The sequence below is a fragment of the Rattus rattus genome, chromosome 6 (genome assembly GCF_011064425.1).
Source record: "Rattus rattus isolate New Zealand chromosome 6, Rrattus_CSIRO_v1, whole genome shotgun sequence".
NCBI lineage: Eukaryota > Metazoa > Chordata > Mammalia > Rodentia > Muridae > Rattus > Rattus rattus.
In genome coordinates this window covers 126,298,122-126,319,529 of record NC_046159.1, presented here as the reverse complement: position 1 = coordinate 126,319,529, position 21,408 = coordinate 126,298,122, and the positions used below count along the sequence as shown (strand labels likewise).

Sequence of the window (21,408 nt, the reverse complement as noted above, 5' to 3'; positions counted from 1 at the left end):
GACAAGATATAGAATTAGCTCAGAGAGCTCTCTGGGTTAGTTTTTTTTTTTTTTTTGAGTGTTTATGTAGATAGTTAATATTCTCTGTGAGGATAGTTTTAGTTGAGATGTGAAGATCCACCTTAACTCTAGGAGGTACCTATTCATGGGCAAGAGTTCTGTACTGGATAAAAAATAGAAGGCTATTTCCTGACTGGAAGCAGTGTGTTCAGCAGCCTCATGCTTCAATTGCCATGCCTTCTAACCATTTTGGGCCTCACCTCAAACTATATAGTAGAGTAAATCTTTTCTCCCTTGAGTTGTTTCTGTATAGGTATTTTATCACAGCAAAGAAATTAACTAATGTGGACTCTCTTTTGGAAGGTTAGGCTGCAGTGCAGCACTCCAAGAACTTACATGCAAAGACCTAAACGGGCATGCCAATAGAGACTTCCCATGTGAAACCTGTGAAGTTCTGAACTTCAAGTAGATAAAGCTGCAAATGCAACAGTATCAAGATTTAAGATTTCTGAGGACAAGGACTAAGTCTGTTTTTGAAAAATTCTATCGTCACCATGTCAAACTTTGGCGTGACTGAAGAGCTGTATCCCTTTTGTTGTCTCATTGCCCCAGCTAAGACTTCTAGTGCTGTATTGATTAGGTAGGGAGAGAGTCGAAGGCCTTTCTAGTCCCTGATTTTAGTGGTATTGCTTCAAATTTCTATCCATTTAGCTTGATGTTGGCCACTCATTGGCTGTAGATTGCTTTGGGGCCTTGAATTCCTGAACTTTCCAAGTCTTTTAGCATGAAGAGGTGTTAAATTTTGTCAAATGCTTTCTCAGCATCTAATAAGATGAGCATGTTTTTTTTTTCCTTTGAGTTTGTTTATATACTGGATTACTTTGATGGATTTTCATATATTGAACCATCTGTGGATCCCTGGGATAAAGCCTACTTGATCATGATGGATGATCATTTTGATGTGTTCTTGGAATCAATTTACAAGAATTGTATTGAGTATATTTGTACCCATATTCACAAGGGAAATTGGTCTGAAGTTCTCTTTCTTTGTTGGATTCTGTGTAGTTTATATGTAGGCATAATTGTGGCTTCATAGGACAAATTGGGTAGTGTTTCTTCTGTTTCTGTTTTGTGGAATAGTTAGAAGAGTATTGGTATTAGGTCTTTTTTGAAGGTCTGATAGAATCTGCACTAAATCCATCTATCTGGTTCTTGGCTTTTTTAGATTGGGAGACTTTTAATGACTGCTTCTATTTCTTTATGGGATATGGCACTGTTTAGATGGTTTATCTGATCCTGATTTAACTCTGGTACCTGGTATCTGTCTAGATAATTGTCCATTTCCTCCAATTTTTCCAGTTTTGTTGAGTAAAAGCTTTCATAGAAGGATCTGATGAATTTTTCAATCTCCTCCGATTCTGTTGTTATGTCTTCATTTTCACTTCTGATTTTGTTAATTTGGATACTGTTTCTGTACCTATACACTCATTGATAAGTGGATATTAGCCCAAAAGCTCAGAATACCTAAGATACAATTCATAGATCATATGAAGCTCAAGAAGAAGGAAGACCAAAGTGTGGATCTTTCAGTCATGCTTAAAAGGGGGAACAAAATACAGGAGGAAATATGGAGACAAATTGTAGAGCAGAGACTGAAGGAAAAGCCATCCAAAGACTGTCCCATTTGGATCCATCCTATATATAGTCAGCAAACCCAGAAAATATTGCAGATGATAAGAAGTACATGCTGATAGGAGCCTCATAGACCTGTCTCCTGAGAGGCTCTGACAGAGACTGACAAATACAGAGGTGGATGCTCGTAGCTAACCATTAGACTGAGAACAGGGTCCCCAATGGAGAAGGTAGAGAAAGGACTGAAGGAGTTGAAGGGATTGAAACCTCACAGGAAGAACAATAATATAAACCAACCAGATCCTCCAGAGCTCCCAGGAACTAAACCATCAACTAAAGAGTACACATGGAGAGACAATAAATCTAGCTGCATATATAGCAGAGGATGGCCTTGTTGGGCATCAATGGGAGGAGAGGCCCTTCATCCTGTGAGGGCTTGATGCCTCAATGTAGGGGAATGCCAGAGTGGGGAGGCAGGAAGGAGTGGGTGGGTGGGTGAGTGTGCAGGAGAGCACCCTCATAGAAGCAGGGGGAGCAGGGATGGGATGGGGAGTTGTAGGATGGGAAATCAGGAAAGGGTATAAAATTTGAAATGTAAATAAAAATTTAATAATAGAAAAGAAAATTAGTATAGTGTTCAACTACAATCTATTGAACATATGAAAGAATGCCAAGAAATAAAACCTGAACTGTTGACTGCATGTAGGTGCAGAAAAGAAATACTTGAGAGAACAGACATGGAATGAGTTCAAGGTCAAGTACCCAATTCCACCTGCTTCTTCCCTGAATTAGCAAATGCTTTTTGAATCAAGAACACAATTAGCTAAGCGTCCTAATAAATATGATCAATCATCATAAATCTTATAACTATTATTTTATAGTGAGTGTTAGGGATTTAAATTTAGGCGTTTATAAATATTGCAATAAACTCACATTGCTGAAAATAATGTATTTTCCTAGCTTCTTAACAAATAAAATTATCACCTAATATGTATTATACTTATATCTTAATGTTTTCCATATATTCTGTTACAGAATCATGGGCAATATTGTTCAAGAAGCATGTGAATATAACTACTTTTTAATGTCTCTATAATTTTGTGACCAGTGGCATTTATACTTTTATTAGTAAATTGAAGCTTGAAACAGGATGAGAGAGTGGAACAGGTAGGAGATGGTTATAATATTTTGCTGTTTCATTCCTTTAATTTAAAAGAGTTACTCACTTGAAAGCACCATTAGACTATAATTCTATTGAGTCTTATATTTGCAAATATAATATTGTACTCTAGAGATACTGCTCAAAATTTTGGGAAATTATGACCATTAAAGAACATCATTTAACTGATCTAGTCATTTATTCTTCTAATTATGTTATTTCCTTAGTAGATAAAACTTTCAGTTGGACTTTCTAAACAAACATAGCATCATTAATTACATTACTAAATATAATGCATTATTTGATCTATTTTGCAGCAGTAGTAGTTATGGCATCATTAATCCAGGACCCCAACCAACAAATACTTCTCAAATTATTCTAAACAGTAGAACAAAAATGAATTATTTTCAAGCACCTTCCACGAAGCTACTATTGCTTTCAGGCCAAAGTCTCATAAAAAGCATATCAGCAACAAAGAAAAATTACAAATACTCAAGAGCTGAATATCAGCATATCACACACAGACAGACAGACAGACAGACAGACACACACACACACACACACACAGATAGAGAGAGAGAGAAAGCCACAATCAAGTTGGCTTTACTAGGAAGTTATTAGGACAGTTTGACATATACACATAATCTGATAATATTTCATATACTAAAAATGAATGTAAAGACAAAAAATCACATACATATTTTGATAGGTGTAGGAAAGGACTTTGAGAAAAATTCAACATGCTCTCATGACAAAAGTTCTGGAGAGAATGGGATTACAGGAAATATACCTCACCTTAATAAAGACTACATATGACAAACACATAAAAACCATCATCTTAAATAAAGAAAAATGTGAAAGAATACCAGGACGGGGACAGGAATGTCTACTATTCCACTCTAGATACAGTTATGGAAGCCTTAGAAAAGTATGAAAGCAAGAGAAGGAAATTAAAGAGATACAAACAGGAAAAGAATAAGTCATATTATCCCTCTTTGCAAACGTATTAAACACAGTATACAAAATCAATTCCCAGAAATTTTCGAGAAATGATTTACACTTTTAGCAGTGGCAGTATACAAAATCAAAGTATGTACCAATAATAAACGTACTGAGAAAGAGATGACAGAAACACTATTTATAGTAGCTGAAAAAAAATTCTAGGAACAACTGTGACCATGAAGTGAAAGACCTCTACATTGAAAACTTTAAATCTCTGAAGAAAGATGAGGAAAACACTAGAAGATGGAAAGGCCACCCATGTTCATGGACTTGCAGAATTACTATTGGGAAAAGGATCATCCTACCAAAGGTAATTTACATATTCAGAATAATGTGGACGTCCATGATATTCTTCACAGAATTAGAAATGTGTGGTCGTGGTTGGTGCACTTACTGTAGATGTCTTGTGCTGTCTTTAGGCATGTTCTTTAATGATTTTAACCTTTGCTTTTATCCCCCTAGGTGGTACCATTTGTTATCTTATTTCCCTGATGTTGTTTCTCCACCAAGGACTCCCAAGGTGACCATCAGTTTGGAAGTGAAACTAGCCTGAGTACAGGCTTATCACTATGCTCCTTCGGACAAGGTCATGTTCCCAACTTGAGGTTAAGGCTGACCTGCTATGCTGTTAGCTCCCTGAAAGGGAAGCTGGGATTCCAGAAGCACTCAGAGCTCTAACCTCATTAGATGACACAGCAGCTGTGCTATTTCTGGGTCATGCTGCTTCTCCATTTCACTGCCCCTAAGTCACCATTATGCATAACCCTCAAACTACCCCATTTCCCACCCTAGAACAACCACTGAAAGCATCAGCATATTTTTGCTGGTTTGTTCTGGGAATTCCTTAATCAAGGCTTTGCATTGGCCCTTAAAAGCATTTGAAATGACATTGTATCTTGGGTGCCTAAGTAGTTTTGAAAAGATGATTTCCAGATAATGTAGTCAGTCATCCTGCTGGAAATGGAATTCAAGAGCTACTTATAAGAATGTGCATTCAGGAAAATAAAGTTAAATGACACGGAGAAGAATACAAGGAAAGGTAGAGACAAAATCCCAGGTTTTGGGGTTCTAAGTTTCCTTTGAAGGTCACCTCAAAGATGAAAGTACTTAATACAGTCAAGCCAGCTACTATAACTCCGAGAGAGAGAATAAATGTGTTTTTAAATGTTCAACTACTTTTCAAACAAAGACAGAATTTTAAGTGCCCAAACTGGTCAAAACACATTAACATTGATTCATCATTTGATCGAACAACTCTATTCAAATTCAGAGATGGCATTAGTTCTCCTTGATAAGCGATGGGCAGACCGAGTGTGACTGTGATAGAGGGTTTTAAAGAGAAAACTCCATGAGCAGTCATTTTTCATACAAATTGTATCATTTTACAGCCGTGGCTGTAAATGCGCTGAGCACGTGACCTAAGCCAGAGGCATGGTGTCATTGTTTGCATGTTTAGCTGACTTCGGAACGTCTCCAACACAGGTTTCCTTGGATTGCATTTTTGTTTGACTACTTCCTGAAATCTCACACATGGGCTCTTCCTCCCATAAAAAGTCCCAAAAGTCCCCTCCAGGTAAAATACTAACCTCCTTAATTTAATTCCCACCAGGTGAGTTCTTATGTGCATTTATCCCTCCCTTTGGATGAACAGTTTCAGCATCTCAGTTCTCTTTCTGTATTCATGAGGGGAGGGCAGAGAGTGGCAATCCCGTTTCTGTTCCCTCCAGAGGACTCACTGGCAAGAATAATCTGACTTTTCAGAGTTTACTTGTGTTTACACTATCCTAGAACTACATTGCACCTTGTCCACAGTGCAACTCTGGTTCCAAAAGGTAGACAGCACGCCTTTTATTTCTATTTCAGTACACCACATTAGGCTTACTCAAGCACAAAGCAGAATGCAAAAAAAATTATGAATGTTTAATTTCTCTCAATAAAAGTGTTCGTTGTCAAACTTTATATATCAGTGATTATTCTTTCCTGTAATCTACACCTCCAATGATATTATATTAACTTCCATGACACATGAGACCATTGGAAGAATCCCTGCGTTATTGTACTTAAAATCAATTTATTCCCATGCATCCAATGATCAGTGTCCAGTGAGAAATATTTTTAACAGCTGTCTAAAATACGCTTGCCTACCTCCTTACACTTTCTAACCTGTCAGCCTCCAACTAGGGTCAATTTTGCCTTGGTACCATTAAATGCTGGCCACCATTTAAAGCTGCCTGGAATCCTTATCAGATGGGTGAACAGAAAATGTCAGGGTTTCCATATCTAATTCTCAGTGTGGAGCTTGCCAAGTTTTTCCTCTAAAGGTATACAGCAGTCTTTTTGCTGGATGTTGTAAGAGAAAGGTTTTCAAATTTTCAAGAGTTACCTACCACCAGCAGCAGCACATGGATTAAATGTAGGTACTCACAATTTTCATTTGGATACAGTTTTTCCTATGGCTCATAGATGCTACCACTAGCTTTCACAATATTCTGATGATAATTTGAGTACTACAGTGTATTATATGAAACATTTGGGTATATTAATCATTTATGTTTTAATTTTCTGGAAATTAAAGCTGGCAGAATTTTTTTCTGACAGTGTGGTTTGATTCACTTAAAAATGATACATATAACAATGGATGAAGTGATAAAGGTCCTGTTTCCATGACAATATGTTTGTTAGCATTCCATTTCATATTGAGACCTGCCAAAATAATAAAGGAAGTTTATGTGAACTTCATATCAGACTTTCTTTGTGTGTGTGTGTGTGTGTGTGTGTATGTGTATGTATGTACATAAAGATTATTTTTGACTCAAATGATTCTATTTGAACTGATCTTAAAAACAACTTGTTACTTGTGAAAACAGCTCTCCTATAAAACACAGTGTGAATCTACAAAAGAAAGTATGGAATTTGTGATTTGAAACATGTGCAATATAGATTGCTTAGGGCTTGAACTGTTCATGATAGTACAATCAAGTTTTCTTGAGATTATTGTATTCTAATGGAGCTTGGTTGTAGGGGGTAATTTAAGATCAATCTCCCCCCCCCTCTCTCTCAATGAGATCTGTCCTTTTCACATCTATTGAAGGAGAACAGGCTATGAACAATCATCCCAGAGGACAGCCTAATTGTCTGCCAGTCAACTCATTTGTAGTCCACATGCATTACCCTTGGGATGCTGCTTTACTGGATCATTTTCAAGGGAAAAGTCACATGTTCTATGTTTTGAGGAAGAAAAATAGTAACTTTTAAGAAGAACCAGCTGTTTTACAGAAAAAAAAGAAACAAAACTCAGGGAGGTTTATTAATATTCTTAGTATATAAAGAATACACATTCCTAAATAACTAACACCAGAGAGTCATAAATATTCATTTTAGCTGAAGTCATTAATTTTGTATCTATTGACCTTCCTTTGGCATTTGCTATTTTCTAACTGATACATCTTAACAATAATACTCTTTGTGTTCCTGTCGGTCTTTTGGTTTAATAATGATACTCTGTGTTCCTGTTTGTTACTCTTGTTTCTCTTCAGTACTGAAGCAGGAAGCCATGTGAGGGACTCTGAAACAAATGATTTAAAACATAACCAATTGCTATTTAGAATTCTCAAGATCTTTTGAAATTAATAACCTAAAAGACATAATGGACATACAGAAACTAAGATCTGATCTACATTGAGCAATGAAATTATACTACTCTGAAAAATTGCTGTAACAAATCTACCTAAAAGTTTTAAAAAGGCGGCCATTAAAGTGGCCAAGAAAATATTAATGTACTAACATTTGTGTTTTATGCTACCATCTTATAACCTAAAGGTACATGGGTAGTAAAATATTTCCTAGGCTATATTCACAAATGAGCTGACTTGCTGAGAAAAGTTGCTGGATGCTGAATTAAATTTTAAAAGTTGCAAAACTTCAGTGCTTATCTTTGGTCACTGACAAGGCTTCTTTTTGCCGAGGCAGGGGAGCCACTCTTGGTTTGAAAAAGCATGTATTTCTCTGTCTGTGTTTTCCTTGACGTTTTTCTTGATTATTCTCGTCCAGAATTCTTCCCTAAATATTCTAGTTTTTGTTTTTGTTTTTTCCATTTCTCAACCTACACACTTTGGAAGAAGGTCTCTTCTATTCACAGTTGTCAAATATACTGTGCTCTGTGTGTCCCTTGGTTCTGACTTTCCTTCATTGCTGTGCCTTAATACACACTCTATTCTCTTTTCCTGAAGAAACTCCTATGCTCCCCAGCCTCTCTATCTCTTCTCTAAGTAGCTTGTTAGTCATTATTCTGCTCAGGTGCCATTGTCACTAGTTTTTCCAAAACACAGTTTTCAGGTTATCGCAGTGTATTCTAACTATTGTTTTGTATACCATTCTGATGAATTTAACAATTTTATGACATGAAATCTATATTCGTATATTTATGTTCACTATCTTGTATATCTTTGGATCTTCAGTGATATCCAGTTTGTTGATATCCAATAAGAAATGTTGAATTGGTGGGCCGAAGAGATGACTCAGTGGTTAACAGCACTGACTGCTCTTTCAGAGGTCTAGAGTTCAAATCCCATCAAACCACATTGTGGCTCACAACCATCTGTAATGAGATCTGATGCCCTCTTCTGCTGTGTCTGAAGATAGCTACAGTGTACTTATATATAATAAATAAATAAATCATTTTTTAAATAAAGAAAGTTGAATTGATTAGTCCTAGAAGTTTTGTCTGTACTCAGATAATGGGCGTGGAAGAACTGTTTAAAAGTTCTCAGTATAAACTTGAGCCTAGAATGATGGGGCTTCAATGTCAGCCAGGCCATTTTGAATACACTTGCTCTTTTGCATACATATCCATCCAGCCCTTAAACTGAAATTAAAAATAATAACAATAATAAAATGAGGGCGAGCCCTATAGTTATCTGAGCATATAAATAAAAGTATTTGTAATGTAGTCAGGAATTATTCTGGTTTATTAAAGTTGTGGTTGGAGGCTCTCCTCCAAGATCAATTTCTTCACTAGCCTCAAATATTTGGCAGGATTCCAGTACAAGTCATGGGCATTCTTGTGTCTAAAGTTCAGAGATCATAGCAGAAGAGTAAGTGGGAAGTTTGTAAGAGTCAGAGGAAGAAAATTTTGCTGTGAAAAATTGTCTCCTAGAGAGGCCAGAGAAACTTCACCCAGGAAATCCCATCTATACAGCTGACTAAACAGGTCCTGAACAAGGACAGGATCAGTGGGCATGCTAACATAGAAGGGAGATATACCACTGACGATTCACCCTAGACAATGAACTCCAGGTAAGTAAAGTCAAGAGCAAGAGAAATAGTGTTCTATAGGGAAGAACCCCCAAACACTGTTCAGCTCTGAAACCATATGTATCCAAGTAACATTATATAACCTGAGCATGTTTTATTTATATAGTTGGGAGGCAGAGAGAGAGAGAGAGAGAGAGAGAGAGAGAGAGAGAGATGCTTATATGCTCAGTCTGTATAATATAATATACAAATAACAAATTGCATATACAACATGTAACAAAATAGCATCAATAAAAACTCAATATATATAATTTTTAGTATCCTCATTAGCTTATTCTTAATCATACTTTATAAAAGTGAGAATTTTTCAAAATGTTGTTTGTAAACTTCCTATCCATTATTTTTATTTTATATATTTGTGCTATATGTGTATACTTACAAAATCAATTTCATGTTAGTTTTATAACTAATTATTCCTTCTAAATGCTGATCAGGAAACTTATACTATTGTTTTAAATAGACCTGTCTATGAATTAAGCCTGGCTAAATCCAGAGCTGTATTACGTTTCTTACATACTCTGATATAGGTTACTCTTTAGCTGGCTTGGACTCCAACCACAATGTGAATATTAGGGGCTCTCCTACTCCCATGGTCTGTCTACCTTCCTCAAGGGAATATACCTGCTCACTCTTTATGAGTCAGCCATTTAAGGAGTATCACCTACCTTCTTTGTCCTTCTGTGTATTTATATGGGAGAGCAAGATGTCATTGGTTTGTATGCAGTATATTTCCCGGGTCTGGACACCACCCCCACAGAGGGCTGTCTGGTTGGCACGCCTCTTGTCCTGCTGACTAAGCAAAGGGTCCACGTGGCACTCTGTCCATTCCGTAGTTCTCCATCCATACCTAGATGAGGAGAATGCCGCGGTGGCAAAGGTGTTTATTCAGGAAAATTGTTTCTCCACTCTTTTCTGGTTTTCCTCTGAAACAAACTCACAAAACCTTTTCCTCTGGATCCAGTATAGACCCCCCAGTCTGATGAAGACTGATTCAGTTCCAGTTACTTCATTGTCCTCAGTTGGGCCCTCTTTAGAGGGGTTAAATGCAGAGCAAGCCTGTTTTAATTGCAACTACTGGAAGTTACTTATCAATATTTTATGAAATAAGAACATAACGCTGAAAACATTAAATTTTATGTGCAATTAAACTGAACTCAAGCTCGCCCTTTCTTGATGCTTATAAACAAAGGAAGGCTGTATCTGAGAACGCCAAACATTCTAAGTGATGATGAGCCCAAACACTTGTTTTGCTTTTAATAAAATGCATGAAAATTGTGTATTATATATCGGAGCAAAGTCATAATTGCATGCTAGGATTTAAAAATATAACAGCAATTCAGAACTTTCTCGTTACTGTCAGGAATCAGAGCATTTTCATGCACATGCTCTGTAGAGCCCAGAACTCCGGATGAATACCAGGGAATGATGGGAAGAGCTGACTATGCCATTAGTAGAGCAACACTGATTTTCAGAGCTCCACTCAAGATTATGATGTGAAAGGAATATTGAGCTTGTCAGCCTTACTTTCCCTAGAAGGAGACATACAGGGAAGCATTTCCTCATGTCACCAACAATAGAAAATGATGGCATTTCCCAACCTCTAGGAAAACAGATACCTTAAAAGCCCAGAGGAAATGGTTCAAGTAGCACTTTGTCAGTTTAACCCAGGCACTTCCCCATGGATCAGATTAATAGCTAACATAGATATAAATGGATGTGCTTATCTCAATTAGACAGAAAGGTTAAAGGTGCCCTCAGATGTCTGTTCCGGGTGCTTGGCTCTGTCAATGGTGAGTAATTTGCCTGTGAAGATGAGATTGCTTCCCATTTTCATTTTTATAGGTGGGGTTTTGATACTGTAGAGTTGTGGGATGGAGACATCAAGAAAGGGCACTCACTTGTTTAAGAAGAAAGGGCATTTCTAGAAACATGGATCATTGATGGTTGGTTATAGGAATAGGGGACAGACAAAGTAAAAGCAAAGAACTAGTTCCCTGTGGGAGTTAGAAGGAAATTAAAAGAAAAAAAAACCTAGAAGGTGTTCCAGTTTAAATCATTTAAGGAGTCCTGCAATACAAACAGACTTTCACTAATATAAGTAGCTGATATATTCTAAGGAAAGTGCTTCTTTAGGAAATAGAGAAGATAAAGACCACCAACAATATCTGCTTAATTTATTAGTGGTACATGAAAATTGAAAAGATTAAAAAGTGAGGCGCCACTGTTAGACAAAAACAAAAAACAAAAACAAAAACAAACAAAGAAACTGCTGGGAGAAACAACATCCTAGAACTCTGGACAGGGTCCTTCAACTCCTAAATAAGAAGAACCAACATAGTCAGTAGTACCTCCAGGATTTGTTAGTTCCTTGTTGTATGGGCAGACTGGATTATTCCAAAGTGCGGTAGAAGGCTTCATGTAAACAATGGTTATATTGGTATCATGTCTGGGTATACTAAGGGCATTGATTTGACTCTTCAGTGGTTTTTGAAATTTAAACTGTATTCATGTCTCTTGAATCTATGAACAGTTGAGATAAACACCCAGTGGAGTGTGCATGCTAAGATGTTTTAAGTTACTTTATAATATTCTATATTCAAAAAAGAAATTTTGTTAAGATAATTCATTGTAATATCTTGGAAGTAGTATGTTTAGGGAAAAATGAGATTAGAGTGGCAAATATTTCAGAACTAGTCTTATTTCATCTGAAGCCAATGAACATTTATTAAGCATTATGCACTATGATATGTGTAGGCGGTGAAACAAAAAACAAATGAAAAACAAAACATCCCCAAATTCCCACACCTGAAAGCCACTTACGTTGATATAGTTTTTTTCTTAATTAAAATTGTTACATTCAATACTGAATTTTAGCAAGTCATAGGAATCTATGATTTAAAAGCTTGGAGGTTGACAAACAGTGGACCAAAGGCAAAGTTAACGTGTCTCTTGCTTCTGTCAATAAAGTTTTATTGGGACATGTATGTACTCACATACTGCCTATATTTCTACTCATGGTACTGAATCTTTGCAACAGAGACATGTGCAGCCTGCCCAGTCTAAAATCTTCATCGTGTGTCATCAACTAAAACAATCACCAATTGACATTATAGACTACACTAAGAGAATTGCTGTTAAACCTTTAGCCTTTATGAAGATTTGGAATGCAGTTGTTAAACATGCTTTCATTCTGACACTTTGTAACAGATAAAGTATGTAGTGAAATACTCTAGTTTTCTGCTTACAACATGCAAGAAAACTCACCATTTCCATACTATTGAGTCTGAACTAATATTTAAATCAAAATAGTGATATAACAAGTATTAAATATTTATCACATCGGATAGCTGAAGGGAAATGGCATTTAAGCACACCAAATTCTTCCTTCTACTCACGTAGCACAGAGGACAGCTCCATCTCCTTGAGACAAACAGGGCTCTTTCTCCTCAAGCTCCGGACATTCCTTCTCACTTCCAATTGGAAACTGTTTGATGGTCCTTGTCCTTACTCGAGTGCCTGTAGGGGATGTGACATCGTGGCATGTTTTTGAACATGGGCTCCACTCCGACCACTCAGACACCTGGCACTCTTTGGTGATCACACAGGACTGGAAGGTCATGGGAAGTCTCTCTTGTTGGCAAAAGCTGTAACAAAGCATTGATATTTTCACCTTAGTCTCGCAGGCAGGTAGAGACTCCAGAAGAAAATCGGATTGGACGGTTTAATTCCTATGAAGACACACGATTTACTGTATCACTGCAAATATGCTAACATTTGTAAAGTATGGTGGAGAAATAAGCTGAACATTAATATTTGCCTTGCTTCCTTTGTGTGTGTGTGCGTGTGCGTGTGCGTGTGCGTGTGCGTGTGCGTGTGTGTGTGTGTGAGAGAGAGAGAGAGAGAGAGAGAGAGAGAGAGAGAGAGAGAGAGAGAGGTTGGTTGTAAAATCACTCACAAGACATCGAACAAAAGGGACACAGAGAAATCGAGCAATGCTGAGTTTACCACATTGATTACTATTCATTCTCAGTTTGATTTAGAAAAGGAGAACTGTTAATATATCTTACTTTTGATTCTACTCTAATAATTTAAATAAGCATGTCTGCTTAGATTCATATTTTTGGAGTATAAAACATAATTAAATATGTTCCTTAGCATAATTTTGTCAGTTATGACTTACAGTTATAATACCTGCTTATACGAGTAAATCAAACTCCCTGATTTCTACAGTTTTAAGTTTCACTTTTTATGGGTCTAGGTATGTGTGTATGTACGTATGGTGTGGGCAGCATCCTATAGAGGGTGTCTGGTTCTTGGTAGCTGGGGTTGAAGATAGTTGCTAGTTCCTTGATGTAGGCTCTGAGCTGTGAACATGGAAGAGCATCAAGTGTTTTTAACCAAAAAGCAATCACCAACCTCTCTAATGAATGTGAAATACTTGTGAATATCCTGATTAAATACATAATAAATAATAAAGATATTCGTTTACTTACCTACATGTTATAGAATATGCTCTGTAGGTCTCTTTAATGACTACCAATAAAATATTTGTGTTCAAATTCTTGTCTTTTTTTATTCTCCTTGAATCTGAGACATATTTGATTCAAATTGAAATAGCAAATAAGGCAAAAGATGACATTATGAATGTCAACAGCTAAGGGTCCAAATGGCTTGAGCTTTCCTGGAATTGTACTTAGCTGGACTCTTGTCCAGATTCAATACATTCACAGAGGAAACCTGGTCGTGGTGATAGTTGTCTGAACTGATGGGAAAATTCACTGATCATTCCCTCTCCTTCAGGTTCCATATTAATTTGTTTCAATTGCCCACAGAGGGAGGCAGGTCCAGTGTACTACAACAACTTACATCCTGTTGACTTAATCCTACCACCATGAATATTTTTTGAAAACTATATTCCCAGAAGCCAATTAAAGCTGAAAACATCAAAGTCCATTTGTTGAACTTGAAAAGAGTGAGCAAAAGAAAATCATCGGAGATTGGTTAAAAAGAGGTCTGTGAGTTTCTCTACAACAGAGCAATGCCCAGATGTGCTCAAATGTTGTGTACGTACAGGCATTAATGGTGTCCTTAGATATAACACTAATTACTGAATTTTCTTTGTGATGAGTAAATTTTCATCCTCACGTTGGGAGTTACTTCTGAGAGTCAAGCAAAAATAAATGACCAAATAATGTCCCCTATAACCCCATTTTTACAAAATGTATGTAATTTATTTTATTTCTTCTTAGATTGATTACCTTTCTTGATACTATTTCCTTTACATTAACATGAATTGTCTTCTGTATAATGCTTTAAAAGTTCACAGTCTATGTTCAATGGAAAAATAAATACTCTCTTTTAATCTTTTCTAGATAATTTGACCAACGGTTTACTGTCTACTTTACAATTACTTTGGTTACCTGATGCAAACTGATGTGTCAACTATGTTACTATGTCACATCGCATGTGATAAAATGAGCCTTTTAGGAAAATTCACCCAATTTTCAGAAATATGAATACAAGGTAGACAGTCACAGTTCTGGCAATTAGTGCATGTGATAGCCCTCAGAACAGACAAACCCTTATGAAATGATTGGAGACTAAGACTATGAGATTTTATCAAGGAGACACTGACTTCAGTGCTCCATGAAGTTTTTCGGTGTTCCATGAAGCTTTTGTGAAGCTTATATATATATATGTGTGTGTATGTATGTATGTATGTAAATAGGTATATTATCCATATAATATATGCCTGCATCTCAACTTTGGGTTTCATCCCACCAGATGAGGAACGTGACAACTAGGGTTGTTCCATTTCCTGTTTCCTATCTTTCTAAGTGCATTTAGAACACTGGCTGTTGGTGGTACTATCCTTCACATTGTCAGTTTGAACACTAAGTTTAAAGCTGAACTCATATACTTAATTTGATAATTTCTCTACCCCTCTTTATGTGTCATTAACTTCATCTTACACAGAAACATCCTGACAGAAGTTAGACAGCTTGCAAAGGTTCTGCTACCCCAAAATTGTGGTATGGAATTTGAACTTTTTTCTAAAATCAGAGCTCTTTCCTTAGCCATCCCATTCTCAGACACTCCTCATAGCTGTCTTTTTTTTAATTTTTAGATATATTTATTAATTATGTATAAGTACACTGTAGCTGTCTTCAGACACACCAGAAGAGGGCATCAGATCCCCTTACAGATGGTTGTGTGCCACCAGGTGGTTGCTGGGATTTGAACTCAGGACCTCTGGAAGAGCAGTCAATGCTCTTAACCACCAAGCCATCTCTCCAGCCCCCCTTTTTAAAGAGATTTATTTATTTCATGTATATGGTTACTCTGTCAGTCTCTTCAGACACACCAGAAGAGGGCATTACAGATGATTGTAAGCCACCAAGTGTTTGCTGGGAATTGAACTCAGGACCTCTGGAAGAGCAGTAAGTGCTCTTAACCTCTGAGCCATCTTCCTAGCCCCGCCCCCTTTTTAAAGATTTATTTATTTAATGTATATAAGTACACTGTAACTGTCTTCAGGCACACCAGAAGGGGTCATCAGATTCCATTACAGATGGTTGTGAGCCACCATGTGGTTGCTCAGAAACACCTCATAGCTTTAACTGGCTCTAAATCATAAGATTTTAGCAGTTACTGCTTTAGCTGAGGCAGATGCCAAAGTTAAACTGTGAACAAACTGGAATCTGGGCTTCAAAATCCCATGCTTGTGCCAACTATATGCTTTACAAGTGTTTTGTTTACTCTACAGTAACTTAGTAGTAACTACTAAAATCCCAAACAAACACAATTCCCAAACCCATGGTCACAGCAATGATAGTAGTTAAACTCAATGAATCTGGGGGGGAGGGAGGGGAGGGGGGAGGGGGGGGGAGGGGGAGGGAGGAGGAGAGGAGAGAAGGAGAAGGAGAAGGAGAAGGAGAAGAAGAAGAGAGAAGAAGAGAAGAAGAAGAAGAAGAAGAAGAAGAAAGAAGAAGAAGAAGAAGAAGAAGAAGAAGAAGAAGAAGAAGAAAAAGAAGAAGAAAAAGAAGAGAGAAGCACAAATGTTCGAGGGGTGGGAGTAGAGGTGGCATGCTAGGAATAGGAGGGAAGGTAGAGGACAGGGGTTATAGTAATCAGAATATCAGAATGCACTGTATACATCCATGGATTTGCCAAGAACCAATTTAATTAAGGAGCTATCGCAAGTTAAAAACGATTTTCTAATAAATGTTATTTTCAATGTAAGCCTCAAATGCAAGAAAATTAAACAAATACAAGATGATATTTAATAGTGAGTACTATTTCTAGGTAGGGCACATACAAAGTGTGTGTGTGTGTGTGTGTGTGTGTGTGTGTGTGTGTGTGTGTGAGACTTTCTATAATGCCTCAAATTTCTAAAAGTACAATTGAAGAAGCCGTAACACTGTGATTCAGAAACACAAAGACAGAATGATAGTAATTAAGTTAGAATCACTTAAGTCTATGAGGAGAGGCACACAAGGTTACTTGAAGTAGTAGGTGAATGCTACAGTGAATATTAATCATATATTATAGGTGTAGGGGAAGTGCAGATTCCCTAACTGGGATTGTGCCAATAAAGAAGGTGAGAGCTTATTGTTGGGCAAACTGTCAAGTAGGATTTGCAGGTCCCAAGATAGGGAGAAGGGACACAAGGAAGGAGATAGGGGCTTCTTGCCAGGCTTAGGATGGAGAGGCACGAACAACCATGTAAGGCCTCCGGGCACCTAGGGCATGCAGCCTCCACTGTGGGTGGGGACCAAGAAGGTTTGCAGGAGCTAGCTGTTAGCTGATAAGATTAGGGCAGGAGATTCTTTGCCCAGCAATTGTCTTATCTGGCTGGTTTTAAAATCACAACACTGTCTAGTGTTTTTCTTCTGAAGAGCTAAGGCGGGCAGGAGAAAGAGAGAAGATGGAGTGGTTGATGGCAGTTTGGTGAAGCTAGCCTGGAGAAAGAGGTAGCCCATGGAGCAGGGTCAGCAGCTCCCTGCCTTCTCAGGTTGGGGTTTGGTTGAGTGACATCCTGGGCTAAACCAGAGAGAGAAAATGGAACCATCAGAGCGCAGGCTGTAGCAGTGAGCAAGGAGATAGCATGCTTTTTAAAAATTACATGTAACGTATAGGTTTTCAGATTGAGGTACATTTAATTGATAGAATCTGTCATGAAATAACATATTGGACAAGAAAACAGATTGAGTTCTTGGCCATATAATAGAGAGTTAGTAATAGAGAAAGAGTCTACATTAGAGATCCCCATGGGGTCTCACCCCTTGGAGCTTGGAATTCCACAGATGATAGGGAGGAAAGATTGTAGGAATCAGACGATATGGAAGACCCCTGGTAGGACGTGGTCCACTGACTCAACTAAGCAGGACTAAGTGAGCACAAAGAGACTGACATTGACAAGCATGAGGTCTGGATGGGTCTGCACCTGGTCCTCTGTGTGTGCCTGCTATGGCAGTTAGCCCAGTGCTTCTGTGGGACTCCTAACAGTGGGAGTGGGTGTGTCTCTGGTTCTTTTGCCTGCTCTTGGGACTCTTTCCCTCTTATTGCATTGCCTTGTCTAGCCTAGATAAGAGGACTTTCTCCTTGTCTTATTGTATCTTCTTTTGCTCTAGTTGGCTATTGTTTCATTGAGGTCTGTTATTTGCTGTGAAGTAAAGAGAAAGGAGTGTATATAAAGAAAAAATAGCAGTGTGGAGGAGTGGTGGGAGGGGAAACTGGTCAGAATGCAATATATAATAGAGGAAATTATTAAAAAGAAAGCTTTGCACTCATTCACGCTTATGGCAGACGTACCTTTTGTTTTCAGAGAGCCGTCTGTACTGATTTCCATACTGACCTCCCTGACTTGTGCACTAGCTACAGTCATTGAGATACCATACCACTCCCTGTCATATACACGAAGGGCTGAAATCGTACCCTGCAGATACTTACTCAGCCATGTTTGTTTATTCTCATTCTAGCAACCATAGCCAGGGAGTGGGAGCGACCTAAATGTGCTTCAGTTGATAAATGGATAATAGAAACGTGGTAAATTACAAAACTATTTAGCTACAAATAAAACGGAAACCATGAAAATTTCCAGTAAAGGAATGGAGAACTGAACTGGAAACTGCCAGTGCGTGAGGGTAACCCAGACCCAGAATGACAAATGCCACCTATGGTCTATTGTTTTTGTTTGTTTGTTTCTCCTAGTTCAGATTCTCCTTGAATCTGTAGACTTGAGCATATATCCTAAAGTATTCCCAAACTAGGAAATTACAAAGGGACCTCTGCATGAGGAGAAGAGAAAGAGTTCCAGGGAGGGTAGGTGTCTTAGAGGTCTAGGGAGAGGACAGGTGTTATGAAGCAGATAATAGAGTTAATGAGGGAGGACTTTTAACTGGGAGAAAAGGGTAATACAGGGGGAGATGAGAGGTCTCGATAAATAATACTAAAGATCCTTGAAAACCCATAGAGAAATATTGTTTTATTCTTTTAAAAAGTGAAGTTATACCACCTAAGATGGATGTAACATTTAATAAAAATCCCCAGTACCAGTCATGGAAAATCTCATGAATGTTTGGTTGGAGAATTACAAAACCTCTCAAAACAGTATAGGCTATTGTCATTGCTCTTAGCTGCCCTCCAAAACTTGAAGGCAAGGACTTCCTGCTGCAGACACCACACTTTGGTCATGGTAAGTTAACTGATCGATGTGACAGTGACTTTAATTGCCTTTTTGAGGACTGATGCTTACAACATTGGATGGATGATGCAAGTTGCCAAGGGAAAGAAGCAATTGGCAGTCCTATTCAAACAAAAACCTGTGAAAAACATCAATAATTGTATTGGCATGATATACTCAATTGTGAAGTAATGGCACTTTTATTTTGGGGGTAACCAAGAATTATCTACTTGCAGCCAAGGCTGTTCAACAGGAAGGAGTTCATAATTTCTGTTTCCTCAATAACCCTTCATATAATCACGGGCAAGTGGATCTCTCATTCCTCACCAAGAGATGTTTATTTTTGCAATGAACAAAGACTATTACCGAGATCCACAACTCTACAAACCATACAGAACTAGTGACACTGGGGTGTCCAGCTCCAAGTAATATACCTGAGAAGTTACTCCCATACTCATGCCTCACAGAGGAGTAGAGGGAATGATTGTAAAAGCCAGAACACATAAAACAGCTGCTCAGTGATAGTGTCCCCTAGACTTGAAAGAAAATGCATACCCAGTAAATCTCCACATGCTTAAAGAAGACAGGCATAATGACAGCCAGTTGATATGTCAAGATGTATAGGAAAAATCTACATAGTCACACTCATAGATGAATCAGAGTATATAATATATAATATATATATATATGCCACACTAAATAGGCTTACATTTGTGTGTGTGTGTGTGTGTGTGTGTGTGTGTGTGTGTGTGTGTGTGTATTTAAAAATGAACACCTATGGGTGAGCATTCCATTAAAAGATTTGAAACAAAGCATTTGGGTTTTACACAATGCCAAGCAGCAAGGCGTAAGAATGAAACACAATATAAATTCAAGACAGAGACTATCCGTACTAATATTCATAATAAATGCAACAAATACTTGCTGTCTTTCACATACTACTCTAACCTTTGTGTTTGAGAACTGCATAAAAGACTAAATAATTTTATGCTCAAAAAAAACCTTATCAGAAAATAGTTGTTGGTTACAGATGAGTAAGCTGTGGACAGGGTTCATAGGAAGGTTTGTGTTTTGTTTTGTTTTGGTTGTTTTCACACACACACACACACACACACACACACACACACACATCTGAGTTCTTTCTTAGAAAGTAGACAGGTCAAAAGATGTGAAAATGAGGTTGTCTATCTCTGCGTGCCTATAGCAAATTCTGTACTGTGCTCAAGCTTCCTAGAATATGTCATATACTCCTCCTAACTGTAAGGAAGAGTTCCACACCACCATCTGCTTGTCTGCCTGTGATCTATCTCTCTATATATCAACCTACTTCTAATCTATTTTTAAGAGTTATTTTAAAGGATTTTATAAATGTATTGTTGTTTTAGAATTGTTCCTGTCTAAAAGAACTGCAGGGGCAAAATGGAGAGGAGACTTCATTTTGAGAGGGAAAGGAAGTCCAGAGAACAGACCAACTTGGAATCTATCTCAAAGGGGGCTCCAGGCCTGACACCATTACTGATGGAACGGTGCCATTACAGCCAGAACACTAGCATGGTTGTCCTCTGAGAGGCCCAACAAACAGCTGCAGATACTTACACCCAACCAATGGACTGAAGTAAGGAACCCCTGGGGTTGAATTAGGGAAAGGTTGGAAGAAGCTGAAGAGGGGGGCGACCCCATTGGAAGACCAGTAGTCTCAACTAACCCGGACCCTGAAATCTCCCAGACACTGAGTCACCAACAAGGCAGTATAGATGAGCTGGTCTGAGGCCCCGACTTATACAGCAGAAGACTGCCTGGTCTGACCTCAGTGGGAGAAGACACACTTAACCCTCAATAGGCTTGAGGCTCCAGAAAGTGGGGACACCTGGTGGTGGTTTGGGGGAACATCCTCTTGGAGACGGGAGGGAGGAGGAATGCAATAAGGAGCTGCGGGAGTTGGACCAGGAGGGGAGCAATTACTGGACTGTAAAAGAATTAAAAGTAATTGAAAAAAATACTTCAGCCAGAGCTGGGAAAATAGCTCAGTGTGTAATTTGGTTGCCTTGAATTTTATCCATATAAACTTATGTTTTTAAAGTATCAGATATGGTGGCACATGCATGGGATGGCAGAGATTAGGAGTTCTGTGGTCCTAGCTCGCCAGCCACTCTAACTTACTGGACAAATTTAAGACCACTGAGAGACCCTGTCCCAGTGAAAGGTGGATGGCACCTTCGGATGAGGAATGCCACATGAGGGTGCACTCTAAGATTCACATATGCATGCATGCATGTGCTTGTGCTCCTGCACACATTTGCAGCTGTACAGATATGAACAGGCATGCTGCATTTCAGTCATTAAGACTTTAGTTAACATAGGCATCATACAAAACACCTGCATGTCTTTTCCCCCTAGATTTATTTGGGTATAATTTATTTTATAGATCTGGTAATAGAGTCTTTATGTCTCCTCCATATCATATGGCTAGAAAGCAGTGGTGCCTATGAAGATAGATATTTCTGCTGAAAGCATTTACAGGGGTGTTAGCAACAATAGCACACACTAAAATATTATGAACTATGAAAGAAAGGGAATTAGAAACTATGACCTGGTGGACTGCAGGAGTTAAAAGGAG

The 21,408-nt window shown here is 38.1% G+C and overlaps 1 protein-coding gene across 1 annotated transcript in view; it reads right to left on the bottom strand.

Annotated features, from left to right (window-relative positions):
- Thsd7a (thrombospondin type 1 domain containing 7A) overlaps positions 1-21,408 on the bottom strand; it is a 415,052-nt gene that overhangs the window by 183,057 nt on the left and 210,587 nt on the right. The window contains 2 exon segments of the mRNA XM_032906937.1: positions 9,772-9,953; positions 12,502-12,750. Coding sequence (XP_032762828.1) covers positions 9,772-9,953; positions 12,502-12,750 — 431 coding nt within the window.